The sequence below is a fragment of the Hyperoodon ampullatus genome, assembly GCF_949752795.1.
Source record: "Hyperoodon ampullatus genome assembly, chromosome: 14".
NCBI classification, from domain to species: domain Eukaryota; kingdom Metazoa; phylum Chordata; class Mammalia; order Artiodactyla; family Ziphiidae; genus Hyperoodon; species Hyperoodon ampullatus.
Genome location: NC_136927.1, coordinates 44,564,193 through 44,588,375, shown reverse-complemented (window position 1 = coordinate 44,588,375; position 24,183 = coordinate 44,564,193). Strand labels below are relative to the sequence as shown.

The 24,183-nt window shown below is 45.0% G+C and overlaps 1 protein-coding gene across 1 annotated transcript in view; it reads right to left on the bottom strand.

Annotated features, from left to right (window-relative positions):
• Positions 1-881: 881 nt before the first annotated feature.
• Positions 882-24,183, bottom strand: part of ITGAM (integrin subunit alpha M) — a gene marked incomplete at both ends in the record, with an annotated part of 38,003 nt that continues 14,701 nt past the window's right edge. The window contains 21 exons of the mRNA XM_079718385.1: positions 882-953; positions 1,593-1,703; positions 1,921-2,022; positions 2,108-2,221; positions 2,380-2,460; positions 2,660-2,743; positions 3,376-3,451; positions 3,797-3,880; positions 4,750-4,829; positions 5,863-5,985; positions 6,081-6,222; positions 6,455-6,528; positions 6,701-6,832; positions 6,929-7,083; positions 9,187-9,350; positions 9,905-10,035; positions 13,712-13,921; positions 14,010-14,150; positions 19,651-19,793; positions 20,064-20,193; positions 23,599-23,672. Coding sequence (XP_079574511.1) covers positions 882-953; positions 1,593-1,703; positions 1,921-2,022; positions 2,108-2,221; positions 2,380-2,460; positions 2,660-2,743; positions 3,376-3,451; positions 3,797-3,880; positions 4,750-4,829; positions 5,863-5,985; positions 6,081-6,222; positions 6,455-6,528; positions 6,701-6,832; positions 6,929-7,083; positions 9,187-9,350; positions 9,905-10,035; positions 13,712-13,921; positions 14,010-14,150; positions 19,651-19,793; positions 20,064-20,193; positions 23,599-23,672 — 2,423 coding nt within the window. The remainder of the gene's footprint in view (positions 954-1,592; positions 1,704-1,920; positions 2,023-2,107; positions 2,222-2,379; positions 2,461-2,659; positions 2,744-3,375; positions 3,452-3,796; positions 3,881-4,749; positions 4,830-5,862; positions 5,986-6,080; positions 6,223-6,454; positions 6,529-6,700; positions 6,833-6,928; positions 7,084-9,186; positions 9,351-9,904; positions 10,036-13,711; positions 13,922-14,009; positions 14,151-19,650; positions 19,794-20,063; positions 20,194-23,598; positions 23,673-24,183) is intronic.

Sequence of the window (24,183 nt, the reverse complement as noted above, 5' to 3'; positions counted from 1 at the left end):
TATAAAACAATATAAAACAATGTCTGAGCCATATTAATGAAAAAAGCAAGATGCAGAACAGTAAAACAACGCATGCTGCCATTTGAGTAAAAAAGCTTGTGTGTGTGTATATTTGTGTGTGTGCATATGCCTAGAATCTTTGTGAAGGAGACCCCCAAACGCATAACCTGGACTACCCTTTACAAGAGACCTAAATGGCTGGCAGACCAGGATGGAAGGGAAACTTCATCACACACCCTTGCATGTCTTTTGATTTTGATACTACAGACCTGTTCATCCATTCAGAAAATAAAAGTAGCATTAAAATAATAAAGTGAATACATAAAGGGAGGTGCACCATTGCGCACTCAACACATCAGCTCTAGTGTGGAATGGGTTGCACAGGTTCCTGCTGGCTTGTCCGGGTAGTCTCAGGCCCAGCTGCATGGGCTCCTGCTGGCCTGAGGGCTCACCCACGGAAGGAGGTCTCACTTCCTATAGCTGGGGGAGGATTTCTTGCACTTCCCTTTGTGTTTGCCCACAAAAGCTGCCATCACCTCTGTCCCTGAGGAAGAACCAATGGCACCTCCACCCACACACAAGGAAGCCCAAGCAACTCCCTTCTGCCTGAGATTTGTGCCGAAGTCACTTGTCCTCATGCAAGAGAGATCTGAGCCACACACACAGTTCCCACTCGTGCACACGTGCGTGCACACACACACACACACACACACATAGGAATGGAAACCCAAGCAGGTTGCTCCTGAGTGAGACATCACCGCCCTGGTCTCCCAACAGATGTGTCCGTCCAGCAGCCTGGGGACCCACTCGCTCTTCGGTCCAACCACATCCTGTTTGCTGCAGGGGAGGCCACTCAGCAAGGAGGGGGGAAGGAGCTGCTGTTACTGTGGGGGGGCAGTTTCAGGGCCAGCTTCAGTTATCATGTCCTTGTACTGTCGTTTGAAGAAGCCAAGCTGTGGAGGCAGAGGCAGGGGAGTAAGGGCACCAAGGCCAGGAGGGCGAGTGAAGGCCATGCAGGCCAGGCTGGGAGATGGCGGGACCAAGAGATGCAAAGAATAACGTGGTGGAGTGCAGAATAGATCTGGGGAAAGTGGGACAGGGAGGGGGATGGCATCACTATTGAGAAAGAAAAGAGGGAAAGAAATCTAAAATATAATAATAGGTACTCTTTTTTTTTTTTTTTTTTGCGGTACGCGGGCCTCTCACTGTTGTGGCCTCTCCCGTTGGGGAGCACAGGCTCCGGACGCGCAGGCTCAGCGGCCATGGCTCACGGGCCCAGCCGCTCTGTGGGATCTTCCCGGACCAGTGCACGAACCTGTGTCCCCTGCATCGGCAGGCGGACTCTCAACCACTGTGCCACCAGGGAAGCCCATAATAAGTACTCTTTATATAGTGTTTACTCTGTACCAGAGACTATTCTAAGTGCTCTAGAGATACGAACCCAAAGAGCTCCACAGAATGGGTATTTATAGTCTCATTTTAACAGCTGCCCGAGGCACAGCTGGGGGCTGAACCCAGGAAGGCGCTGCTGAGTGAGAAGCCGTGGGGGTGGGGGGAGGGGAGGGGCAGGAAGAGGGCCCCGGGGGAGTTACCTTGTACAGGCCGCCGGTGATGAGGGCCAGGAGCACCAGCCCCCCAGCCGAGCTGCCCACGATCAGCGGGACAGGGTTATGTACTTCGTAAGGCTCCACCTTGGTCTCTGTCTGGAGCAGGGAGAGGAGGGGGCGGGGCATCAGGGGGGAAAGACTCTGGATTTCTGGGGGTTCCCCAGTCAGACCTTGTGTGCTCCCCGAACCCCATGACTAAAGCCCCTGTGCCCACCAACCCCAGCCCTCACTCCTCCTCCCGGCCCCCTCTCTCTCCCACAAGCCCAGCGTCCTCTCCTGCCTCCAGCGGTCCCTCTGTGTCCGAGACAGATACCTGGGCCCTCACAAACGCGCCCTGTCCTGGGAGCAAGGCAAACTGCGAATCATCAAACAAGATCTCCGCAGTGCTCACAATCTGAAGGTGGTTATGCAAAGTCTGTGGGAGAGAGAGGATGGGAGTTGGACCCATTGGCCCTGGAGGATCTCGTCTGTGCCCAGCCGAGCCTCAGGCACCCACATACCTTGATGTACCAGTCAAATGAGAGGTTGCCCTTGAGGGTGACCTTGAATTCTTCCTGGACGCCAAAGGACGGGATGTCACACTGGATTCTCTGGCAGACAGCGATGGAGCAGTTCTGGGGAAGGGAGGAGCGGAGAGAGGTGAGCAGGAAAGCTGGATGCAGGCCACATCCCATGCACTCAGCCGGCAGTTGAGAGCCGGTACTGGGCCCAGGTGAGGGGGCAGTGCGGACTCTGCGTGCAGCCCTGAGGCTGAGGCTGGGCTTAGTCTCACCAGCAGTGGGGTCTTCTTAAGCTTCCCCAGGAAGTCAGAGTGACAAGGGTCACTCTTGTTGTGGCATCTACTGGAGAGGTTCTGAGGAAAGAGGGACACTGTGAGGCCGGATTGAAGCGAGGGCTCCTGGGTCCACCCTCCGGGAGGTGAGAAAACCAAGATCCAGGAGAGGGTCAGAAATGGCTCCAAAACCCAACAGAGGAAACAGAAGTGACTTTAGGAAAGACCAGGGCTGTGGAGAGAGGAGTTGGGCCCAATCCTCAGGCCCAGCTGTGCTTACCTGGGAGAAGATGACCTGATTCAGCTGGATGGGGACCAAGAAGACCACACTGATGGGGAGCTTCCTCCCGCCCAGGTTGTTGAACTGCATAGGGGGGAGGGGCAGATATCAGGGTTCTGGCCTTTCTGCCCCCACCAGCAACTAGAATCAGGCTCCCCACTCCCGACAGCCCAGGACCGAATCAGGCCTCACAGACCCAAGCATCCTGCCTCTTGATGCTTTCTGAGAAACAGGAGAGCACAGGGGTTAAACACCCATTCCAGAGCCAGACAGGCTGGTTGGAAGCAGTGGCTCTTCCACTCACTAGGGGTGAGACTGTGGGCATGTTCTGTTAGCCTCTCTGAGCCCCAGTTTCTTCGTCTATAAACTGGGGGAGACAACAGTACCTCCATCACAGGGTCATTACGAAGATAAAATGAGTTAATTACATACATGTGTGTATACACATACGGATGCACGTGGTGGTGTGTGTGGATTCGCAGCAAGCTTAGAACAGAGCCTGGCCCAAAGCAGGCACCTCATGCATGTTTCCCATCATATTTTTTTGGCCACGCGGCATGCGGGATCCTAGTTCCCCGACCAAGGATCAAACCCATGCCCACTGCATTGGAAGGCGAAGTCTTAACCACTGGACCGCCAGGGAAGTCCCTCCTATCATTCTTTCTGTGTTCCCATCATCTCGATTTCCCTCCCCGGGCTCCTTCTCAGCTCCCCACCTGATACTGATGCTCTATAGTGTGGCTGGTCTTCTCTGAGGTTGTGAAGCTGAGATATTTGGTCGAGACCTCAAGGCTGATGGGAGAAAGAAGGGGCAGGAGGTGACAGAACATCAGGGGAGTCCTGGGAGGGGGTCTTGGGCTAAGTGTGTAAATGGGTGAACAGGCACGCGGGTAATGCAGCCCTGAGAGGGTGCGAGCGGGATGGTGTGCAGGGGCAGTGTGGGTGGGACCTGCAGCATGTGCCAGTTTGGGCCCCTCACACACACACGTACACATGCACGTACAGACACACATATGCACACACATATCCTCAGACTCACTCACAGGCACACGTGCACAGACTCGTGCACACAGATACTCAATGCGCCATGTCCAGCCCAGTGGTGAAGGCAGAACTAAAAGCCCCAGCAGCCAGTACCTGGTGACCACCATGTAGACAGCGTATTTCACAGGCAGCTGCAGCTGGAATTCGGTTTTGTTGTTCCCAGTTATGTTGTTCTCACTGAAGGGAAACAGAGAATTCTGGTCAGCTCTTGAGAATTGAAAATCAGCCTTTCCTTCTCCTTCTTCCTCTCCCTCACCCTCCATCACCAACCAACCACCAAGTCCTGTCTTCTCAACATCCTAAACGCTGTCCTCTAAATCCAACAGAGGAAACAGAGATTGTAGGAAAGACCAGGGCTGCCCGTGTGTAGCCCAGGCCCATCCCTACTCACCAGGATGGATGCCTGCAGAAGGGTGCCTTCTTCTCACTGGTCTCCTGAATTCAAAATGACTCCCACCCCAATCCCCCCCACTCCTGGAGAGTGATCTTGCTAGCATGCAAAGGTGATCACGTTACTCCCAAGTTAAACTGCAAATTCCCTAAGAGCACTCATCGATCATTTCATGACATGGCCCATATCTAACCAACTCCTTCAATCCTGCCTCCTGTGCTCAAACTCAGCCTGACCTTTGCAGTCTCCGGGCTTTGCTTGGTCCACACTTCCTTCTCACTGTCTTCATGCCCAGCCTCAATTCATGCCTTTGCTTGGCTAACTCACAGCCTGAATGTATAGTCTTCTCTGAACACCAATCTCCCAAGAAGACTGGACATCATTCATTTCATACTGTATCATAATCATCGGCTTTCCTGTCTATCTTTGCCCCTAAATTATAACCTCTGTGAGGGTAAGAATCACAGCTGTATTGTCCATCACTGTCCCACCAGCACAGGGGGACATGCCTGGCACGTGGTGGGTGCTCCGTTGATGTTTGTTGAGTAAACAAATGAGCTGAAGGGAGAACCAGTGGGAAGAGGGCAATGGTCCACCCTGAGCAGGGGGGCCGGGGGCTGGGGCCTCAAAATGGAGGAGGCCAGGCATAGCACACCTGGTCACATTGGCCTTGAGAAGTAGTTTGTTTCCAAAGAAAGCATCAGGGTTCACGTCAAATGTGATATTGATGGTGATCTGGAGTTGGAGAAAGAAGAGACAGTGACAAGAGTAAGAGAGAAGGAACAACCCAAATGTCCATCAGCTAAAGAATGGGTAAATAAAATGTGGCACATCCATACAACAGAATATTATTCAGCAGTAAAAAGAATCTGAGTATTAATACATCCTGCAACACGGATGATCCTTGAAAGCATGATGCTCAGTCGAAGAAGCAATCCTATTATATGATTCCATTTATAGGAAATATCCAGAATAGGTGAATCTCAAGACAGCAGATAGATTATTGGTTGCCTAGGGCTGGGAGAGATGGGATGACACGGGCTGATGGCTGAGGGGAGCAGGGTCTTTTCTTCGGGTAATAAAATAACATTGATCATGGTGATGGAAGCACAACACTGTGAACATTGCAAAAGCCACTGGATTGTATACTTGAAGTGGGTGAATTGTGTGGTAGATGAATTTTATCTCAATAAGCTGTTTTTCAAAAAAAAGAAACATCTACTTTAAAAAAAAAGAAGGGGGGCTTCCCGGGTGGCGCAGTGGTTGAGAGTCCGCCTGCCGATGCAGGGGACACGGGTTCGTGCCCCGGTCCGGAAGTATCCCACATGCCGCAGAGCGGCTGGGCCCGTGAGCCATGGCCGCTGAGCCTGCACATCCGAAGCCTGTGCTCCGCAACAGGAGAGGCCACAACAGTGAGAGGCCCGCGTACCGCAAAAAAAAAAAAGAAGGGAATTCCCTGGCGGTCCATTGGTTAGGACTCCATGCATTTTCACTGCTGAGGGCACAGGTTCAATATCTAGCGAGGAAACTAAGATCCCACAAGCCATGCAGTGCAGCGAAGAAGAAGGAGGAGGAGAAGGAGAAGAAGGAGAAATAGCAAAAGAAGAAGGAGGAGAAGGGGAAGGAGAAAAAGAAGAAGAAGAGGAAGAAGAAGAAGAAGAGGAGGAGGAGGAGGAGGAGGAGGAGGAGGAAAGAAGAAGAAGAAAAACTAGGGAAGAATTCAGAGGAAGACAGTGGAGAAGAAGGGAGGAGGAGCCAGCAGCCTGACCTCTGAGTTGTATGGGAAGATGGGGTGGTTTATGCTGCAGCTGGTGCTCTTCAAGTTCCCAGACCGTTCAGTGGAGACATCAGACTCACAGGTCAGGTGCCAGGACCGCTGTGAGCGCTGGTTCTGGAAGGCAAAGGAGGCAGAGGTGATGATGTCAAACACCAGCCACGGGGGCAGGGAACGCAAAGTCAGATGGAGCCTGAGAAGGGTTTGGCTACCTGGGCTCCTGACACCCTCCGATAGGACAAGCCAGATGGGTAGAAGAAGGTGACCTGTGTTCTGTAGGAGTCCTCGCCCTGGTTTTTCACAGTCAGCGTCACGTTTAAGTCCCGGGAACCACCTACCACCAGGGTGTCCAGGCTGTGGTGGGAACAAGCCAGGCCATGAGATGCTGAGGGCTTTCCTGCAGCGAGTCTGCTCTGGCGGGAAGGAGGCGCGGACACTCGGAGAGAGGAGACAGTGCACGAGGCAGCCACAGAAACACACCTCTGAGGCAGCTGCTCTGTGCCAGGCTCCCTTGGGGGCCAGGAGAAGAACAGAGCAGCAGGTCATGGTGCAGGTCTGGGGGTAAAAATGAGGACAGGAAACTCACCTCATAAAACTGAAGGTGATGCTGAGGTCATCCTGGCAAATGCTGTCATTGCCACAATTCTTCTCAAAGGGAAACTGCCAAAAACAGAGTATGAGAAAAATGAAAGGAAATCATGAAAAGATGTGAAATGAAACAATAAAATGAAATCTTGAAATAAAATTATGTGAAATGAAATAAAATGAGCTTCAACAACCTTGGCCTCTGGTCCCTTCCACACCTCTGTTGTACCCCAACTCCCAGACTCACCGAGGCTGTGAAGAGTGTCGGAGCATCTACAGCCAGCACTGGCCGGAGGTTCCCAGAAGAGGACGAGGGTTTCCCCGCCAGAGAGAAGTTGAGGTGCAGGACAATGGGGGTCACTGAGTCCTCTACACAATTCTGAGAGACAGTGGGGGTTTGGTGGTCTGCCCTCCTCAGCATCCCAAGCCCACCCCATGCTTGGAGGACCCATGAGTATGGTCACCCTCTGCTCACCAGTAACCGGAGTTTCAGGGTCTCACATTTCTGACTCAGCCCCAACGTCACTATATGTCTGAGAGTGTTGTTCTTTGTCTCATCAAAGATGGCCTGGGAATGTGGGCAACCTGGGTCCAGAGCCAGGTCATATGTGATGATGCTCTGGGTCTCTCCTGAAGGGCCAGGGCAGAATGGTGGTGAGGAGCCTGGGTTTGGAGTCAGACTGGCAGGAGGTGGAGGCCCAGCTATCTGAATTTGGACATGTTAGCTGACCTCTCTCAGGGCCTCAATTCCTTATTTTTAAATTGAAGATAATAATTGGACCTTCCCAATAGTAAAAACGAAATAGTGCCTACAGAGCATTTAGCATAGTGCCTGCCACACAGTAACTGCTCAATAAATAGTAGCTATTCTGTCACATACTGGAAAATTAAGTATATTTTTTCTGGCTGCTTTTAACTTTTTTTCTGTCTTTGGTCTTCAGCAGTTTGTGCCTTGGGATGGTACAATGTCTAATGTTATCTTGCTTTGATTTGGTAGAGAATCTTATTTATTTATTTATTTTTTGGCCACATGGTATATGGGATTTTAGTTCCCCAACCATGGATCAAACCCACGCCCCCTGCATTGGAAGCAGGGAGTCTTAACAACCAGATGGTCAGGGAAGTTCCTAATTTGGTAGAGAATCTTGATGTTTTTCATCAATTTTAGAAAATTCTTTACCACCATTTCTTTTTTTTTAATTCTTATTTTATATTGGAGTATAGTTGATTAACAGTGTTGCGTTAGTTTCAGGTGCACAGCAAAGGGATTCAATTATACATATACATGTTTCTATTCTTTTTCACATTCTTTTCCCATTTAGGTTTAACTGTTGCTTCTCTCTTATTCTCTCTCTCTCTCTCTCTCCCTTCCTTTTGGAATTCCAATTACATGTTTATTAGATCTTTCACCATGCCCCATATGTCTCCTATGGTTTATTTTTCATCCTTTTTTCTCTCTGTGTGTTCATCTGGATACTTGCAATTTACTTACCTTCCAGTTCACTAATTCTCTGTTCTACTTTTTTAAAATATAAGTATAGTTGATTTACAATATTGTGTTAGTTTCAGGTGTACAGCAAAGTGATTCAGTTGTACATATATTTTTTCAGATTCTTTTCCATTATAGGTTATATGAGATATTGAATATAGTTCCCTGTGCTATACAGTAAATCCTTGCTGTTTATCTAATTTATATATAGTAGTATATATCTGTTTGTTCTGCTTCTAATCCACTATTAAATCTATCTATTGAATTCTCAATTTCATTCAGTGTATTTTGCAGTGCTAGTGTTTCCATTTAACTCTATTTCATGAATTCCAGGTTTTCTTTGAAGTTCTCCATCATTTCCTGTTTTTTCTTGAAGATATTAATTTTAGTTATCTTTTAAATTCCTATCTGGTAATTCTAATTGCTGAATCACCTATGGGTCTATTTCTATTGTCTATTGTTTCTCTTGGTTTGCTGGTTTCAATGGACATTGTCCCAGTAGAAGGAGCAAGGTGTTTTTTAAGGTCCCTCTCAAATCTCAGCTTCCTAGGTTTCTGTTCAACTCTTGAGCTCTCCTGTTGTTGTCTTCCACTGAGTTTCTAAGAGTATTGATCTGGACATGCATGGCTTAGAAGTCAGCCAATGACTTACAGGAAATTTCTATGTAGATTTTAGGACATCCTCTCTGTAATTCTCTAGTCTCTAAGGCTTTTCTCTCAATTTCTAGCCATGCTGGCTGCCCCAAACTCTGACTGCTATCTCCTCAGTCTGGTAAGATTACTGCTAGAAACCAATTTTATCCCCTCCCCTTGTTTCCCTCTAGAACCACCATTACTCTTCCTCACCCCAAGCACAATGCCACTCTTTGAGAATAGAGACAAGGAAGGAAGTCAAGTTAGTTGTGATAAAATGCATGTCTGAATGCTTTGTGAGTTTGTGTTTAGCTTCATCAACTCAACCTCCCCTTTAAACGAGCCATCTCTCAGTTTAAAAAAAAAGACCTGGTTAGTTCACAGGGATGGGGCCCTTCATTCTCTGGAGAACTGAGAGTGTAAAGGAGTGCCACATGCTTACTTCTTTAGGGGTGTTTGCTGAGCTCCCCACCCACCCCCCAGCAGGGGAACCACCTGCTCATTCCACCCAAGCGTGAAGAAGGCTATCGGAGCCTGCGAGAACTTTACTCTGGGCCACCCGTCCATGTCCCCAGTCATTTAACCTCTCGAGACCTTCCCACCCAGCCTCACCTTCTTTCAGCCTGTCCCGTGTGTTCTTGCGGGCACGGAGGCAGACTCTGACCTCCCCAGCGATCTGGCCTTTCACCACCCGCTCACGACACTCATACACATCCCTTGCCACTTCCCGGGGTGTGAACTCCATGGTCACCTCAACTTTCAGCACTGGCTGGGACCTGTGGGGGGACAACAGAGGGCCCTCAGGGGTCTTCATACAGCAAAGCCACTCCTTAAAAAGAAGATACCCGGGGGACTTCCCTGGTGGCGCAGTGGTTGAGAATCTGCCTGCCGAGGCAGGGAACATGGGTTCGAGCCCTGGTCCGGGAAGATCCCACATGCCACGGAGCAACTAAGCCCGTACACCACAACTACTGAGCCTGCGCTCTAGAGCTTGTGAGCCACAACTACTGAGCTCACGTGCTACAACTACTGAAGCCTGCGCGCCTAGAGCCCACAAGCCACAACTACTGAGTCTGCGTGCTGCAACTACTGAAACCCGCATGCCTTGAGCCCACGCTCCGCAACAAGATAAGCCACCGCGATGAGAAGCTCGCACGCTGCAATGAAGAGTAACCCCTGCTTGCCGCAACTAGAGAAAGCCCGAGCAGCAACGAAGGCCTAATGCAGCCAAAATAAATAAATAAATAATTTTTAAAAAAATTATTAAAAAGAAGTACATATGTTAAAAAAAAAAAAGAAAAGAAAAAGAAGATACCTGGTGTGCTCTCACCTGAGCAGCAGCACGTGCCCCTGAGCCCCTACAGCCAGGTCCACCAGTCCATCCGCTGTGAGGTCCTGGCCCCCGCTCAGTGACTGCCCAAAATACTGGAGCCTCGGAGAGAACTGGGAGCCTGTGATCCGCTGAGGGTAGAAAAGAGGAGGAGAGAAAGGGGTGGGAAAGAACAGGGAAGAGTGTAACTCAGTCTCCTGGGATGACCCAAGGAGAGATTGTCTGGGCTCTACTCAGTCATATCTCCCACACCATCTCAAGGAATTAGGGTAACTATTAAGCTTTAGACCACAACCTTGAGATGATACCCAAAGTGTCCATCAATTACTGGGTTTTCCAGGGAAAACAAAAAGTATCACAGAAAAGAAGTGATATAGTATACTATTTGACTCAGTTGAATCTCTTCTACATGGCCAGGAAAATGCAAACACTGAACATAGATCTAACCAAAATTATCATATAAATTTAAGGAATGGGGGGGGATGGGAAGCGTATGAATATGTGGCAAGAGGGTCCTGAAAGAGAGCTCAGTCGTCACCTCCCATAGTGGGAAGTCAATGCGAAAACAAAAATCAAGAAGCAGCAAAATAACTGTGCCCTTGGGAAGTATGGAGAATCATTGAAAGAGCTGAAAGTGGTTTCCTCAGGGGAGGGAAAATGAAGAGGAAATCACAGTGTGGGTGGGGAAATTGTTGCTTTTTATAATAAGCTGTTAAGAACAATTTTGACTCTTTAATCTATGTGCAAAAGCAACACTGAAAGGATAACAGCCAAATATGTTAAGAAATTTAAAAAGTGATTTTGTCACGTACTTAATGCTGCTGAAGTGTACACATAAAAATGGTTAAGATGGTGAGTTTTAGGTCATGGATATTTTACTGCCATTTTTTTAAAGTGAATTTATCAACTAGAAAGAAGAATGAGGAAGTGCGGGATGTTGGAAATGTGCTATATCTTAATCTGGGTGGTGCTTACTTGAGTTCACAGATAGGAAAATTCATCACTTGAGATTTGTGTGTTTACTGCATGTACATTACACTGCAAATTTTTCTGAGAAAAAGTTAGCGTATTCTGTTGGAAGGATACTTTGTTTTGAAATTATATAATAATGGTAGTTGGGAGGCGCCACAGCAGTTTTGCTCGTCCGCATACTGATCACCCTAGCCCCAGTCACAGGAAAAGAGCAAGTAAAAAAAGCAAACACTAGAGCAATAGTATTGCATGACCCTTTTTGCATTTGTTTTTAATTCCAAAGTCTGTGGGGTGGGAGTGGGTATATGGGGGGTGTGGGTGGGTGAGAGCAGGTATGTAGGTGTGGGTGAGGGTGGGTGTGTGGACCCTCCCCTTACCTTGTTTTCCTTTCCAGGTGCAGATAAGGGGAGGGTGTTAAGACTTGCACTGTTGGCTTTTTTTCTTCTTCTTTTTTTCTTATTATTTTACAAACCCTTGTGTCGAGGGCTGACTTTCAATAGATCGCAGCGAGGGAGCTGCTCTGCTACGTACGAAACCCCGACCCTGAAGCAGGTCGTCTACGAATGGTTTAGCACCAGGTTCCCCACAAACGTGCGGTGCGTGGCGGGCGAGGGGGCGGCCGCCTTTCCGGCCTCACCGCGTGTCCCAGGACGAAGGGCTCTCCGCGCCGGACCCCGGTCCCGGCGCGCAGCGGGGCGCGCCGCGCCGCGCCCCAGGGGGACGCGGGCGGCGGCGCGCAGGCGGGGCCGGCGGGGGACAGGCTATCCGAGGTCAACCGAGGCTTCCGCGGCGCTGCCGCATCGTTCCGCCTGGGCGGGATTCTGACTTAGAGGCGTTCAGTCATAATCCCACAGACGGTAGCTTCGCCCCGCTGGCTCCTAAGCCAAGCACATACACCAAACGTCTGAACCTGCGGTACTGTTTACTTTAGATTTTTAAATTTGTACAAGCATGTAAAGCTTTTGTAATAAAAATGAAGTAAAACCAGAGCCTTCAAATCCCATTTACACAGAGAAACAACAGGTGCCAATGAAAAGAGGCACATTATAGTATTCACACAATTGTGGAAAGAGGCTCCGTGACACAGAGGGAAGAACGTAAGGCAGTAGTGCTTAGCCCGGGCTGCAACTAAAGAGCGTGTGAAAAATACTAGGGCCTATGTAGTGTACTATTCCATACACTAGAATGGGCAAAACTAATCTGTGGTGGAAAATAATTGGAACAGTAGCTTCCTCTGGGAGAGAGTTTGGTCAGAAATTGACTGGATGGGGGCGGGAGGGAACTTTCTAAGGTGATAATTATGTTCAGCATCTTGATAGGATTGCGGATTGTATTTTTCAAAATTCTTGGGCTTCCCTGGTGGCGCAGTGGTTGAGAGTCTGCCTGCCGATGCAGGAGACGCGAGTTCGTGCCCCGGTCCGGGAAGATCCCACATGCCGCGGAGCGGCTGGGCCCGTGAGCCATGGCCGCTGGGCCTGCGCGTCCGGAGCGTGTGCTCCGCAACGGGAGAGGCCACAACAGTGAGAGGCCCGCGTACCGCAAAAAAAAAAAAAAAATCCTTTGACTGGCTAAAGATTTGTGCTTTTCCTGTCTGTACGTTTTATCTTAAAAATAACAGTAAACATATTTGAATATTTTGAATTCTAGTTAATGATATACATGCTGAGGTATTTAGGGGTGAAGTTGGACTGGTGTTGCAAATTACTTTGAATTGCATTAGAAAAAATAACGATGAACTTGATGGACAGGTAGAAAAAGGATGAATACAAGGATGGAGATGTGATAAAGTGAATCTAGTAAAATATTCATCGTAGATTTTAGCTCATAAATATATGGATGTCCACTGGACAATTCTTTCAACTTTGCAGTAACTTTGAAAATTTTCTAAATAAAATGTTGAAAAAACCCTACTGATGCCTGGGGCCCTGACCCCAGACCAATTAAATCAGAACCCCTACTGGCAGGGCCCAGGCACCTGTTTTTTAAGACCTACAGGTGATTTTGATGTGTGAGTAGTGTGGAACCTCTAGGGTGAGGGATTTGGCAGGAGTGATGAGGAGACAGAGAGAGAAAGGACAGAAGAAAAATGTGAGGCTGGAAAAAAAACAGAGACCAGAAGCCAGCAGACTGGACGGCCTCGGCAGGCTGTGATGGGAGACTGCCAGACCGTGGGGTCCCTCCAGACAGTGAACTTCATCCAGCAGGAAACAGGGAACCAGTTTAGAGAGGAAACCAGTTGTGGTGACCCACATTTCAAGTGACCAACCATCAGGATCAGCTACATAATTTGCAGGACCGAGTGGGGAGAAAAAAATGTAGGACTCCTTGTTCAAAAGTTATTAAGAGTTTCAAGATGGCCAGAGCAGAGCCTTAATCTAAGCACAGCGCCGTTCTGAGGGGAGCCCCGTGTAACTGCACAAGTCACAAGCCCATGAAGCATGCAGTCCTGGAAGGGTGACCAACCATAGGGCTTCCTGAGCTGTGAGACTTTCAGTGCTAAAACCGGGACAGACCTGGGCAAACCGGGTCTGCTGGTCATCCTACCAAGACTGAGATTAGGAGGAAAGGAATGTCTACATCCTAACACTTCCAGCTCACCATTCATCACCTCTGAGCCTTCATCTTCTCACCTGTAAAGTGGGAGTGATGATGGCCCTGTGCACCTCCTCTAGTTGTGGTAAGAATGAATCTTTTCTGTGAAGTATGTATTATTTTTGAAGCTTCCAAAAAGGACTACTGGGAGAACTGATCTGGCAGCTGTCGGAACATTGAATTAGAAAGGGACAGATTGGCAAAGAGGCTACAGTTGTAACAAAGACAGTGACTGGGCCTCACCTGGCTGTGGGCGGGGCTGATGCCCAGTCCCGAGGTTCCATGAAACAGGTAGACAGCACCCTGGTTCTCCTGCTCTCCTGGGGCCCCGATGGCCACATCTGTCAACCTGTCCCCATTCACATCCCCCAGCACCGTCAGAGCTGCCCCAAAGCGGGCCCAGAGGTGGCCTTGCTCCCCTCGCAGGACAGCACCACACTGCCACTTAGCCCCCTGCAGAACAAAAACAGTGTCAGGTCCCACCCCAGGCGACCCCTCCACACCCAGACCCCGCCCAGCCCGGGTCTCATCAACAACTCACCCCCCGGGGAAGGGGGCACACGGACACCTGGCCCCCCCGGCTCTGCTCATAGTAATGGGGGGCCCCGATGAGGACCAGGTCGGAGCTGCCATCTCTGTCCACGTCCACGGAGCTGAGGGAGGCCCCGAAGTAGGAGCCGATCTGAAAGAGATAAGGCCAAGATCACATACCTCTTTCCATCTAAAGCAGAGCACGGGGATTTTTCTCCCTGTGAAGAAAAATCATGCCTGCTGAGGAAAGCCCTTTGGAGCGGATGTGATCCTCTCTGTTTCATGATCAACCCTTGTTTGAATGTACTGCCAGTTAGAGGAGTATATGATAGAGTTGACAGGTAGTGGGTGAGGATCTACCCCAAATGGTGTTCCAGGGAGATGATTAAGGTAGCGAAGAAGTTGGATTTGAAAATACAGACAGAAAAGCCTGGAAGACCAGACAGGATATCCTTTCAATATATTGCAAGTCTTTAGGGAGGTAAGTCAGATTTGGCAGTCTGGCTAACAAGGAATCAACTGGCTTAGATGAAAAACAACTATTGCCACAGGAATTTTTTTGCATGATATTGAGAAATAATGTCTACCTTTAAAAAGAATTTTAGAAGTATGTTCAAAAAAACACCAAAATATGTTCAATGTAAATAGGTAGAATTCATCCATAGGAATCATCCATTTAGTCATTCTTTCATTCAATAAACAAGGGTTTGCTATTTGCTAAGCGTGAGGCTGGGTAGTGGAGACAGTGCCTTCCAAGGCTCTAGGTGCAGCAGGGTGGAATGGAGGGGAATAGTAACAGATAAAAGGGAGATGTATATGGAAATTTCAAACTTCTGGGGCAAGTTCTAGGAAGGAAAGTGCAGAGGACGTCAAGACATGACTCACTACAGTCTGACTTCTGCCCCACATATCACTGAGGGAGGCCTCCCAATGGTCCAGTAAAGGCATTTAAGCTTCATCCTAAAGTCAACAGGATTTTTTTGTTTTTAGGTCAAGTTTATTGGGGTATAATTTCCATACAAAAAAATTCAGACTTTTTAGTGTAGTTTTATGAGTTTTGACAAACACATAAATTCATGTAACTGCCACGATGGTCAAGATTCAGAATAGTTTCATCACCCCCAAAATATTTCCTTATGCTATAATCAACCTCTTCCCTCAGTCACCAGCCCCTGACAACCACTGATCTGTTTTTTGACCCTATAGTTTTGCCTTTTCCAGAATGTTATATAAATGGAACCATACAGTATGTAGCCTTTTGGGTCTGGCTTCTTTCAACTAGAGTAAGCATTTAGGATTCATCCAAGTTTTTGCCTGTATCAGTAATCTGTTCCCTTTTATTTCTGACTAGTATTCCATTGTATGGATGTACCACAGTTTGTTTATCCGTTCCCCAGTTGAGGGATATTCAGGTTGTTTCTAACTTTTGGCAGTTACGAATAGAGCTACTAGAAACATTCATATACAGGTTTTCCAGTGAACGTCTATTTTTATTTCTCCTGGGTAAATATCTGAGTGTTATGGCAACTGCATGTTGAACTTTGTAAGATACTGAAAACTTTTCCAAAGAGGCCATGCCATTTTCCATTCCAACAGCAATGTCTGAGAGTTTTAGTTGCTATACATCCTTGCCAGAACTTGATATTGCCAATTTACTTCCTTTTTTATGTTGACCATACTAATCGGTGTGCAATTGTATCTCGTTGTGGTTTTTTGTTTGTTTGTTTTTTTGCGGTACGCAGGCCTCTCACCGTTGTGGCCTCTCCCGTTGCGGAGCACAGGCTCCGGACGCGCAGGCTCAGCGGCCATGGCTGACGGGCCCAGCCACTCCGCGGCATGTGGGATCTTCCCGGACCGGGACACGAACCAGTGTCCCCTGCATCGGCAGGCAGACTCTCAACCACTGCGCCACCACGGAAGCCCTCGTTGTGGTTTTAATTTGCATTTCCGTAATGATTTAATGACATGGGACATGTTTTCATGTGATTATTTGCCATTTACATATCTTCTTTGGTGAAGTGTCTATTCAAATACTCTGCTTATTTTTGAATTGGATTGTTTGACTTCTTATTCTTGAGTTTTGAAATCCTTTATATATTCTGGATTAATCCTTTGTCAGATATGTAATTTTTTAAAAAAGAAGTAAAATTTGCAAATATTTTCTCCCAGTCCGTAGCTTATCTGTTCATTCTCTTAATGAACAGAGCAAAACTTTCCGTTTTTTTGAAATCTTAGTTATCAATTTTTTTCTTTATGGACCATGCTTTTAGTGTTATATCTAAGAATTCTTTGCCTAACACAAGGTCACAAAAATTTTATCCTATGTTTTCTCCCACAAGTATAGTAGTTTTAGATTTTACATTTAGCTCTATGATCGATTTAAATTAATCTTAACATGGTTGAATTGACAAGATATGGGTAAGGATTTTGTTTTGTTTTGTTACCATGGATGTTCAATTGTTCCAGCACCATTGAACTCTCCATTGAATTGTCTTTGTGCCTTTATTGAAAATCAATATGTGTCAGGCTTATACTTCAGGCCTATTCTGTTCCACTGATCTTCATGTCTATCCTTTTGTCAATGCCACGCTGTCCTGCTTACTGTAACTTTATAGAAAGCCTTAAAATCACATAGTGTATGAACCTTCCACTAAATACCTAATGGTATTTACATAAGATCCTTTTCAAAACTGTTTTGGATATTCTACTTTCTTTGATTTTCCACATAAATCTTAGAATTAGCTTGTCAGTTTTACAAAATAAAATAGAATTTTGATTGGCATTGTGTTGAGTCTATAGATCAACTTGAGGAAAAGTGGCATCTTAACAGTATTGAGTCTTCCAGTCCATGAATACAGTATATTTCTCCATTTATTTAGGGCTTTGATTTCTCTCATTAGTGTTTTGTAGTTTTCAGTATAAAGATGTTGTACACATTTTGTTAGATTTATACCTAAGTATTTCATGGTCTTTGGTGCTATTGTATTAATAAATGGTCCTTTTTCTTTAAATTTAAATTTCCAAATGTTCATTGTTAGTATAGAAATACAACTGATTTTTACATATTGATCTTGTATCCTGAGAACTCACTGAAAAAAGTTATATAGCTTTTTTGTAGATTCTTTGGGATTTTCCATGCAAACAATCATGTCATCCCCAAATAGAGACAGCTTTATTTTTTCCTTTCCACTCCACATGCTCTTTTTTCTTTTCTCTTCTTGTCTTATTGCACCAGCTATGTCTTCCAGTATGATGTTGTATAGGAGTGGTAAGAGTGGATTTTCTTGCCTTGTTTCCAATTTTAGGAGAAAAAAATTCTCTTTTACTTTTAAATATGATGCTAGCCATAGATTTTTTGTAAATGTTCTTTCTCAGGTTGAGGAAGTTCCCTTTAATTCCTAGTTTGCTGAGAAGAAAACATCATGAAAGAATGGATTTTGTCAAATTCTTTCTCTGTATCTGTTAATATTATTACGTTTTTCTTCTCTAGTCTGTTGTTATGGTGAATTAAATTAATTTTTTTTCAGAATGGCTCTTTTAAATTGAGATAAAATTTACATTACATAAAATTCATTGTTTTAAAGTATAAAATTTAGTGGGTTCTAGTATATTCACAATGTTATGTAACCATCACCACTAATTCCAAAACATTTCCATCACCCCAGAAAGAAGCCCTGTAACTGTTAGAAGTCACTCCCAATCCACCCCCCACCATACCCTGGCAACCACTAATCTACTTTCTGACTGTGGGTTTGTCTACTCTAGACATTTCAGACGAATTAAATCATATAATATGTGTCCTTTTGTGACTGGCTATTTTCATGTAGCGTAAAATTTACAAAGTTTATCCATGTTGTAGCATGTATCAACACTTCACTCTTTCTATGGCTAAATAGTATTCCACTGTATGGATATACCTCATTTTGTTTATCTATTCATAAGTTAATGAACACTTAGGTTCTTTCTACCTTTTGACTATTATGCATAATGCTGCTATGAACATTCACATATAAGTTTTTGTTTGAACAACTATTTTCATTCTGGAAAGGGGTATATATCTAGGAGTGAAATTTCTGAGTCATATGATAAATCTATATTTAACTTTTTGAGGAACTGTCAAATTGTGTTCCATAAGGGCTGTATTATTTTACATTCCCACCAGCAATGTATGAGGGTTCTAATTTCTCCACATCCTCACCAACAGGAGTTATTTTTCATTTTTTTCTTTAAATAGCCATTCTAGTGGTATCTCTATTGTGGTTTTGACTTGTATTTCCCTAATGACGAATAAAGTTGAACATCTTTTCATGTGCTTATTGGTCATTTATATATCTTATCTGGAGAAATATCTATTCAAATCCTTTGCCCATTTTTACATGAGGTTGGCTTTTTATTGTTGAATTGTAAAAGTTCTTTATATATTCTAAATACTAGACCTTTATCAGATATATGATTTGTAAATAGTTTCTCCCATTCTTTTCATTTTCTTGATAGTGTCCTTTGCTGCTCAAAAGTTTTTGATTTAATGAAGTCCAACTAATCTATTTTATCTTTGGTTGCTTGTGCTTGTAGTGTCATATCTAAACAATCGTTGCCAAATCTAAAGTTACAAAAATTCACCTATGAATCCCTCTAAGAGACTTATAGCTTTAGTTCTTACATTTAGGTCTTTGATCTATTTTGAATTAATTTTTGCACATTGTGAGGTAAGGGTCCAAATTCATTCTTTTGCCTGTGGACATCCAGTTGACCCAGCACCTTTTCTGAAAATCAATTGACCATAGATGTATGGGTTTATTTCTAGACTCTCAGTTCTATTCCACTGGTCTATCCTTATGCTGGTACCACCGTGTCTTGATTACTGTAACTTTGTAGTAAGTTTCAAAATTGGGAAGTGTGAATCCTCCAACTTAGTTCTTCTTTTTCAAGATTATTTTGGCTATTCTGGGTCTCTTGCATTGTCATATGAACTTTAGAATCAGCTTGTCCATTTCTTCAACACTGCTGAACAAGCCCTGCATCATTCCTGGGTTAAACCACAACTGGTCACAATGTACTATCTTTTTTATAGATTGTTGGATTCTGTTTGCTGATACTTTTTTGAGGATTTTAAAAAACAGCTTTTGCAGGGGTGATATTCAAAATATTGAATTCCTGGGACTTCTCAGGCACCAACCATGGGCTAAGCTGGAGTGGGTCTTAGAGGTCCCCTGAGGTTCCCTGTCTGACTTCATAGTTGCTGGATCATGGGGAAGTTCAAAGAGTATTGGGGGGAGGGGCCAGAGTGTATGGCAGGTGCAGGGGGGAAGGATGTCTCAAGGAAATAGCTATTTATTGACAGATATAGAATTATTTCAATATTTTAATAACTAATATGTCTATACTGGTTATGGACTGGTCAAATGCCAGCTTTGTGTACAGGTAGACTTGTAGAGAGCTCTGTACAGGTCAAGTGTTGTTATTTACCATTATTAGAAAAGTGAGGACACAACATTCTCAAATGCAAAGTGGGTCCCATGACTCTCCAGCTTAAAGCCCTTTGCTTTACAAAGCTCTGCCACACTTGGGATCTGATGATGCCCATCCCAGAAGCCCTCAGCCCCCAGGGTGCCTCTGTTGGCACATCCATGCCCCACACACTCTGCACTCACCTGGCTGCCCTTGATTTCAGCGTTTTTCTTCCAAGCACCTGCATCCTTTTTGAATATCACCACCAGGCCGATGTGCTGATATCGAGGCGCCCCCAGAAGCAGGCTTTGCACCCGGTTCCACAAGATGGCTTCAGCAGCATAACCTGAAGATGATGAACTAAGAGGAAAAGCACTGCCCCCTCCAACAGGACTATCCCTTGAGCAGGGGCAGTGGGGCAGCCCCATGCTTGGGAGCTTGGGGTAATTGGATCCTGCACTATATTCCTCTTTGTTAACATAATTAAAATGAAGGTTTGAAATTTCTGTCTTTAAACCTATCCCAAGAGCTTATGAAAGATCCAAGGACATCTAAACTAGTTGAGTTATGCCGTATCCTGACCCCTTCTTAAAGTAACCCTGCCCTGTCTACTTACCCAGGTAAGCATCATTCATGTCTGAATCTACCCTGGTTGTGTTGATGAAGGTGACTTTATCCTTTGACATATGCAGAAAGGCTCCTCCAGCCCAGTCAAAGCTTCCCACAGCACCCAAAAGGGGACCATCCTGGGCAAGAAGGTAGAACAGGATTGAGAAATCTAGAGCTTCAGTGTTATCCCTATCAAAAATCCCAATGGCATTTTTTTTCACTGAAATAGAACAAACAATCTTAAAATTTGTATGGAACCACAAAAGTCCCCAAATAATCAAAGCAATTTTGAGAAAGAACAAAGCTGGAGGCATCACACTTCCTGGTTTCAAACTATATTGCAAAACTATAGTTATCAAAACAGTATGGTATTGGCATAAAAACAGACATGTAGATCGATGGAACAGAACAGAGACTCCTGAAATAAACCCATGCATATATGGTAAATCAATATACAACAAAGGAGAGAATAATATACAATGGCGAAAGGACAGTCTCTTCAATAAATGGTGTTGGGAAAATTAGACAGCCACATGCAAAAGAATGAAACTGGACCACTATCTTACACTAGTCACAAAAATCAATTCAAAATGGATTAAAGACTTGAACATAAGACATGAAACCAGGGGCTTCCCTGGTGGTGCAGTGGTTGAGAGTCTGCCTGCTGAGGCAGGGGACATGGGTTCGTGCCCCGGTCCGGTAAGATCCCACGTGCCGCAGAGCGGCTAGGCCCATGAGCCATGGCCACTGAGCCTGCGCGTCCGGAGCCTGTGCTCTGCAATGGGAGAGGCCACAACAGTGAGAGGCCCGCGTATCGCAAAAAAAAAAAAAAAAAAGACATGAAACCATAAAACTCTAAGAAGAAAACGTAGGTAGTAATCTCCTTGACATTTGTCCTGGCAATGATTTTTTAGATTTAACACCAAAAACAAAATAAGCAGTGGGACTACATCAACTAAAAAGCTTCTACATAACAAAGGAAATCATCAACAAAATGAAAAGGTAACCTACAGAGCAGGAGAAAATATTTGCAAATCATATATCCAATAAGGGGTTAATATCCAAAATATATAAAGAACTCATACAACTCAAAAGTTTGTTTTAAAACCTGATTTTTAAATGGGAAGAGGATCCGAAAAGACATTTTTCCAAAGAAGACATACAGATGGCCAAGAGGTGCATGAAAAAAGTGCTCAACATCACTAATCATCAAGGAAATGCAAATCAAAACCACGATGAGGTATCACCTCACACCTGTTAGATGTCTGTCATCATAAGAGAAGAAATAAGTGTTGTTAAGGATGTGTAGAAAAGGGAACCCTTGTACACTGTTGGTGGAAATGTAATTGGTGAAGCCACTATGGAAAAGAGTATGGGGGTTCCTCAAAACTTTAAAAATAAAACTACAGTATGATCCAGCAATTACACTTCTGGGTAAATATCCAAAAGAAATGAAAACACTAACCTGAAGAGTTATATGCAACCCCATGATAATTGCAGCATTTTTTACAATAGCCAAGACATGGAGGCAACCTAAGTGTTCATCAATGGATGAACAAATAAAGAAAATGTGGTGTATATGTACACAATGGAATATTATTCAGCAATTAAAAAGAAGGAAATCCTGCCATTTGTGACAACATGGATGGACCTGGAGGATTATGCTGAGTGAAATAAATCGGAGAAAGTCAAACAGTGCATGATCTTGCTTATATGTGAAGTTAAAAATAACAAACTTATACATACAGAGAACAGACTGGTGATTGCTAAAGGCAGTGGTGGGTGGTGTGCAAAATGGGTGAAAGTGGTCAAAAAGTACAAACTTCAAACAAAATTGAGTTGTTTATAGTGAGGTGGATGGACCTAGAGTCTGTCATACAGAGTGAAGTAAGTCAGAAAGAGAAAACCAAATACCGTATGCTAACACATATATATGGAATCTACAAAAAAAATTTTTTTAATGGTTATGAAGAACCTAGGGGCAGGACAGGAATAAAGACGCAGAAGTAGAGAATGGACCTGAGGACACGGGGAGAGGGAAGGGTAAGCTGGGACGAAGTGAGAGAGTGGCATGGTCATATGTACACTACCAAATGTAAAATAGATAGCTAGTGGGAAGAAGCCGCACAGCACAGGGAGATCAGCTTGGTGCTTTGTGACCACCTAGAGGGGTGGGATAGGGAGGGTGGGAGGGAGACGCAAGAGGGAGGAGATACGGGGATATATGTATATGTATGACTGATTTACTTTGTTATAAAGCAGAAACTACCACACCATTGTAAAGCAATTATACTCCAATAAAGATGTTAAAAAAAAAAAAAGTACAAACTTCCAGTCATAAAATAAATAAATCCTGGTGGTGTAATGTACAGCATGGTGACTACAGTTAATAATAGTGTATTGTATATTTGAAAGTTGCTAAGAGAATAAATCTTAAAGTTCTCATCACAAGAAAAAAAAATTGTGTAACTGTGTAAGGTGATGGATGTTAACTAGACTTATTGTGGTGATCATTTTGCAATGCTATATACATATATTAAATCACTATGTTGTGCACCTGAGGCTATTATCATGTTATATGTCCATTATATCTCAATTTTTTAAAATAAAAAGAACAGGATTGGGTTTCCCTGGTGGCGCAGTGGTTGAGAGTCTGCCTGCCGATGCAGGGGACACAGGTTCGTGCCCTGGTCCGGGAAGATCCCACATGCCGTGGAGCGGCTGGGCCCGTGAGCCATGGCCGCTGAGCCTGCGCATCCGGAACCTGTGTTCCGCAACGGGAGAGGCCACAACAGTGAGAGGCCCGCGTACCGCAAAAAAAAAAAAAAAAAAAAGAATAGGATTGATTGTCATGCGCTTCGGGTGCTAGCATTCGTTTGGGATTCCAAATAATTTGATTGGGGGAGAGAAGCGGAGCCTTGCCTGACTTGTGCAGTTAACAATGCTTTGGGGGCCTTTATTTGGCAGGGAGATTAGTAAAGTGAGTAATACACTATTTTTGGAAGATAAGCCTGGGCAATTTGAAAATGTTAAGTTTCGGCACAATGTTTAACCCTGGAATTGCACCTTAAAAACCAGCAGAGTAATAGTGTTCTCTTGCCCAGGTGCCTTTTGAAATTTAGAAGGAATTCCAGAAGACACTTGAGTGTGGGCAGGTCTGTGGACAGTACAGTGACCTGGGAGTCCCAAGAGACCCTTTCAGGTTTCCTATGAGGTGGAAACTTGATGTACTGATACTAAGATCTTGGCCATTCTCAAGTAAACTGGGTTTTCTTAAAAGTGGAAAGCAGATGCCCATGAGAATCTACATGTCTTAATAAAGAGATCCATGTCAGTTTCTAATGTACTCGTGAATTATAATAAAGGTGACTATATACAAAAAAAACAAAACGGGATTGACAAGGAAGAGAGAAGGGACCACCGCTGCCCATCAAAGAGGTGCCGCCCAACAAACACCTGTCACAGAGATGAGCCCCCAAACCTTTGAAGCTCTTCTCCCTCTTCATCTTGCCCCCACCCCAATTAAACAAAAGACCACTTACGGAGGTGAAGACAGCACTGAAGCCTTCCTGAGACATCTCATACTCAAAGGAGCTGGTACTTCCTGTGTGCGTACCTGTGAGGAGAAGAACGTTTACATTAAAGAAAGTAGAGGAGCCTAGAACAGGGGTTGGAAACTCAGTGCTATGGTGGCCAGACAAAAGGAGGCTCAGATGGAAGCCACGTGCACCCCCGTTTTTCTTATATGTCCTCTGTTATGCTTTCCTTTTTTTATTGAAGCATAGTTAATTTACAATATTAATGTTAGTTTCAGGTGTACAGCATCGTGATTCAGTATTTTTGCAGATTATACTCCATTATAGGTTGTTACAAGATAGTGCAGGGACTTCCCCGGTGGTCCAGTGGTTAAGACTCCGCACTTCCACTGCAGGGGGTACGGGTTCAGTCCCTGGCCGGGGAACTAAGATCCGCATGCCTCATGGCATGGCCAAAAAAATAAATGAATAAATCGGAAAAAAGAAAAGATAATGGCTACAATTTATATGTTTATTGCTTATCTAGCCATATGCCCCTTTTAAAGTGGTGGTGGCTATTTGGCTCCAACTACTTTTTGCCAAGCGGGAATA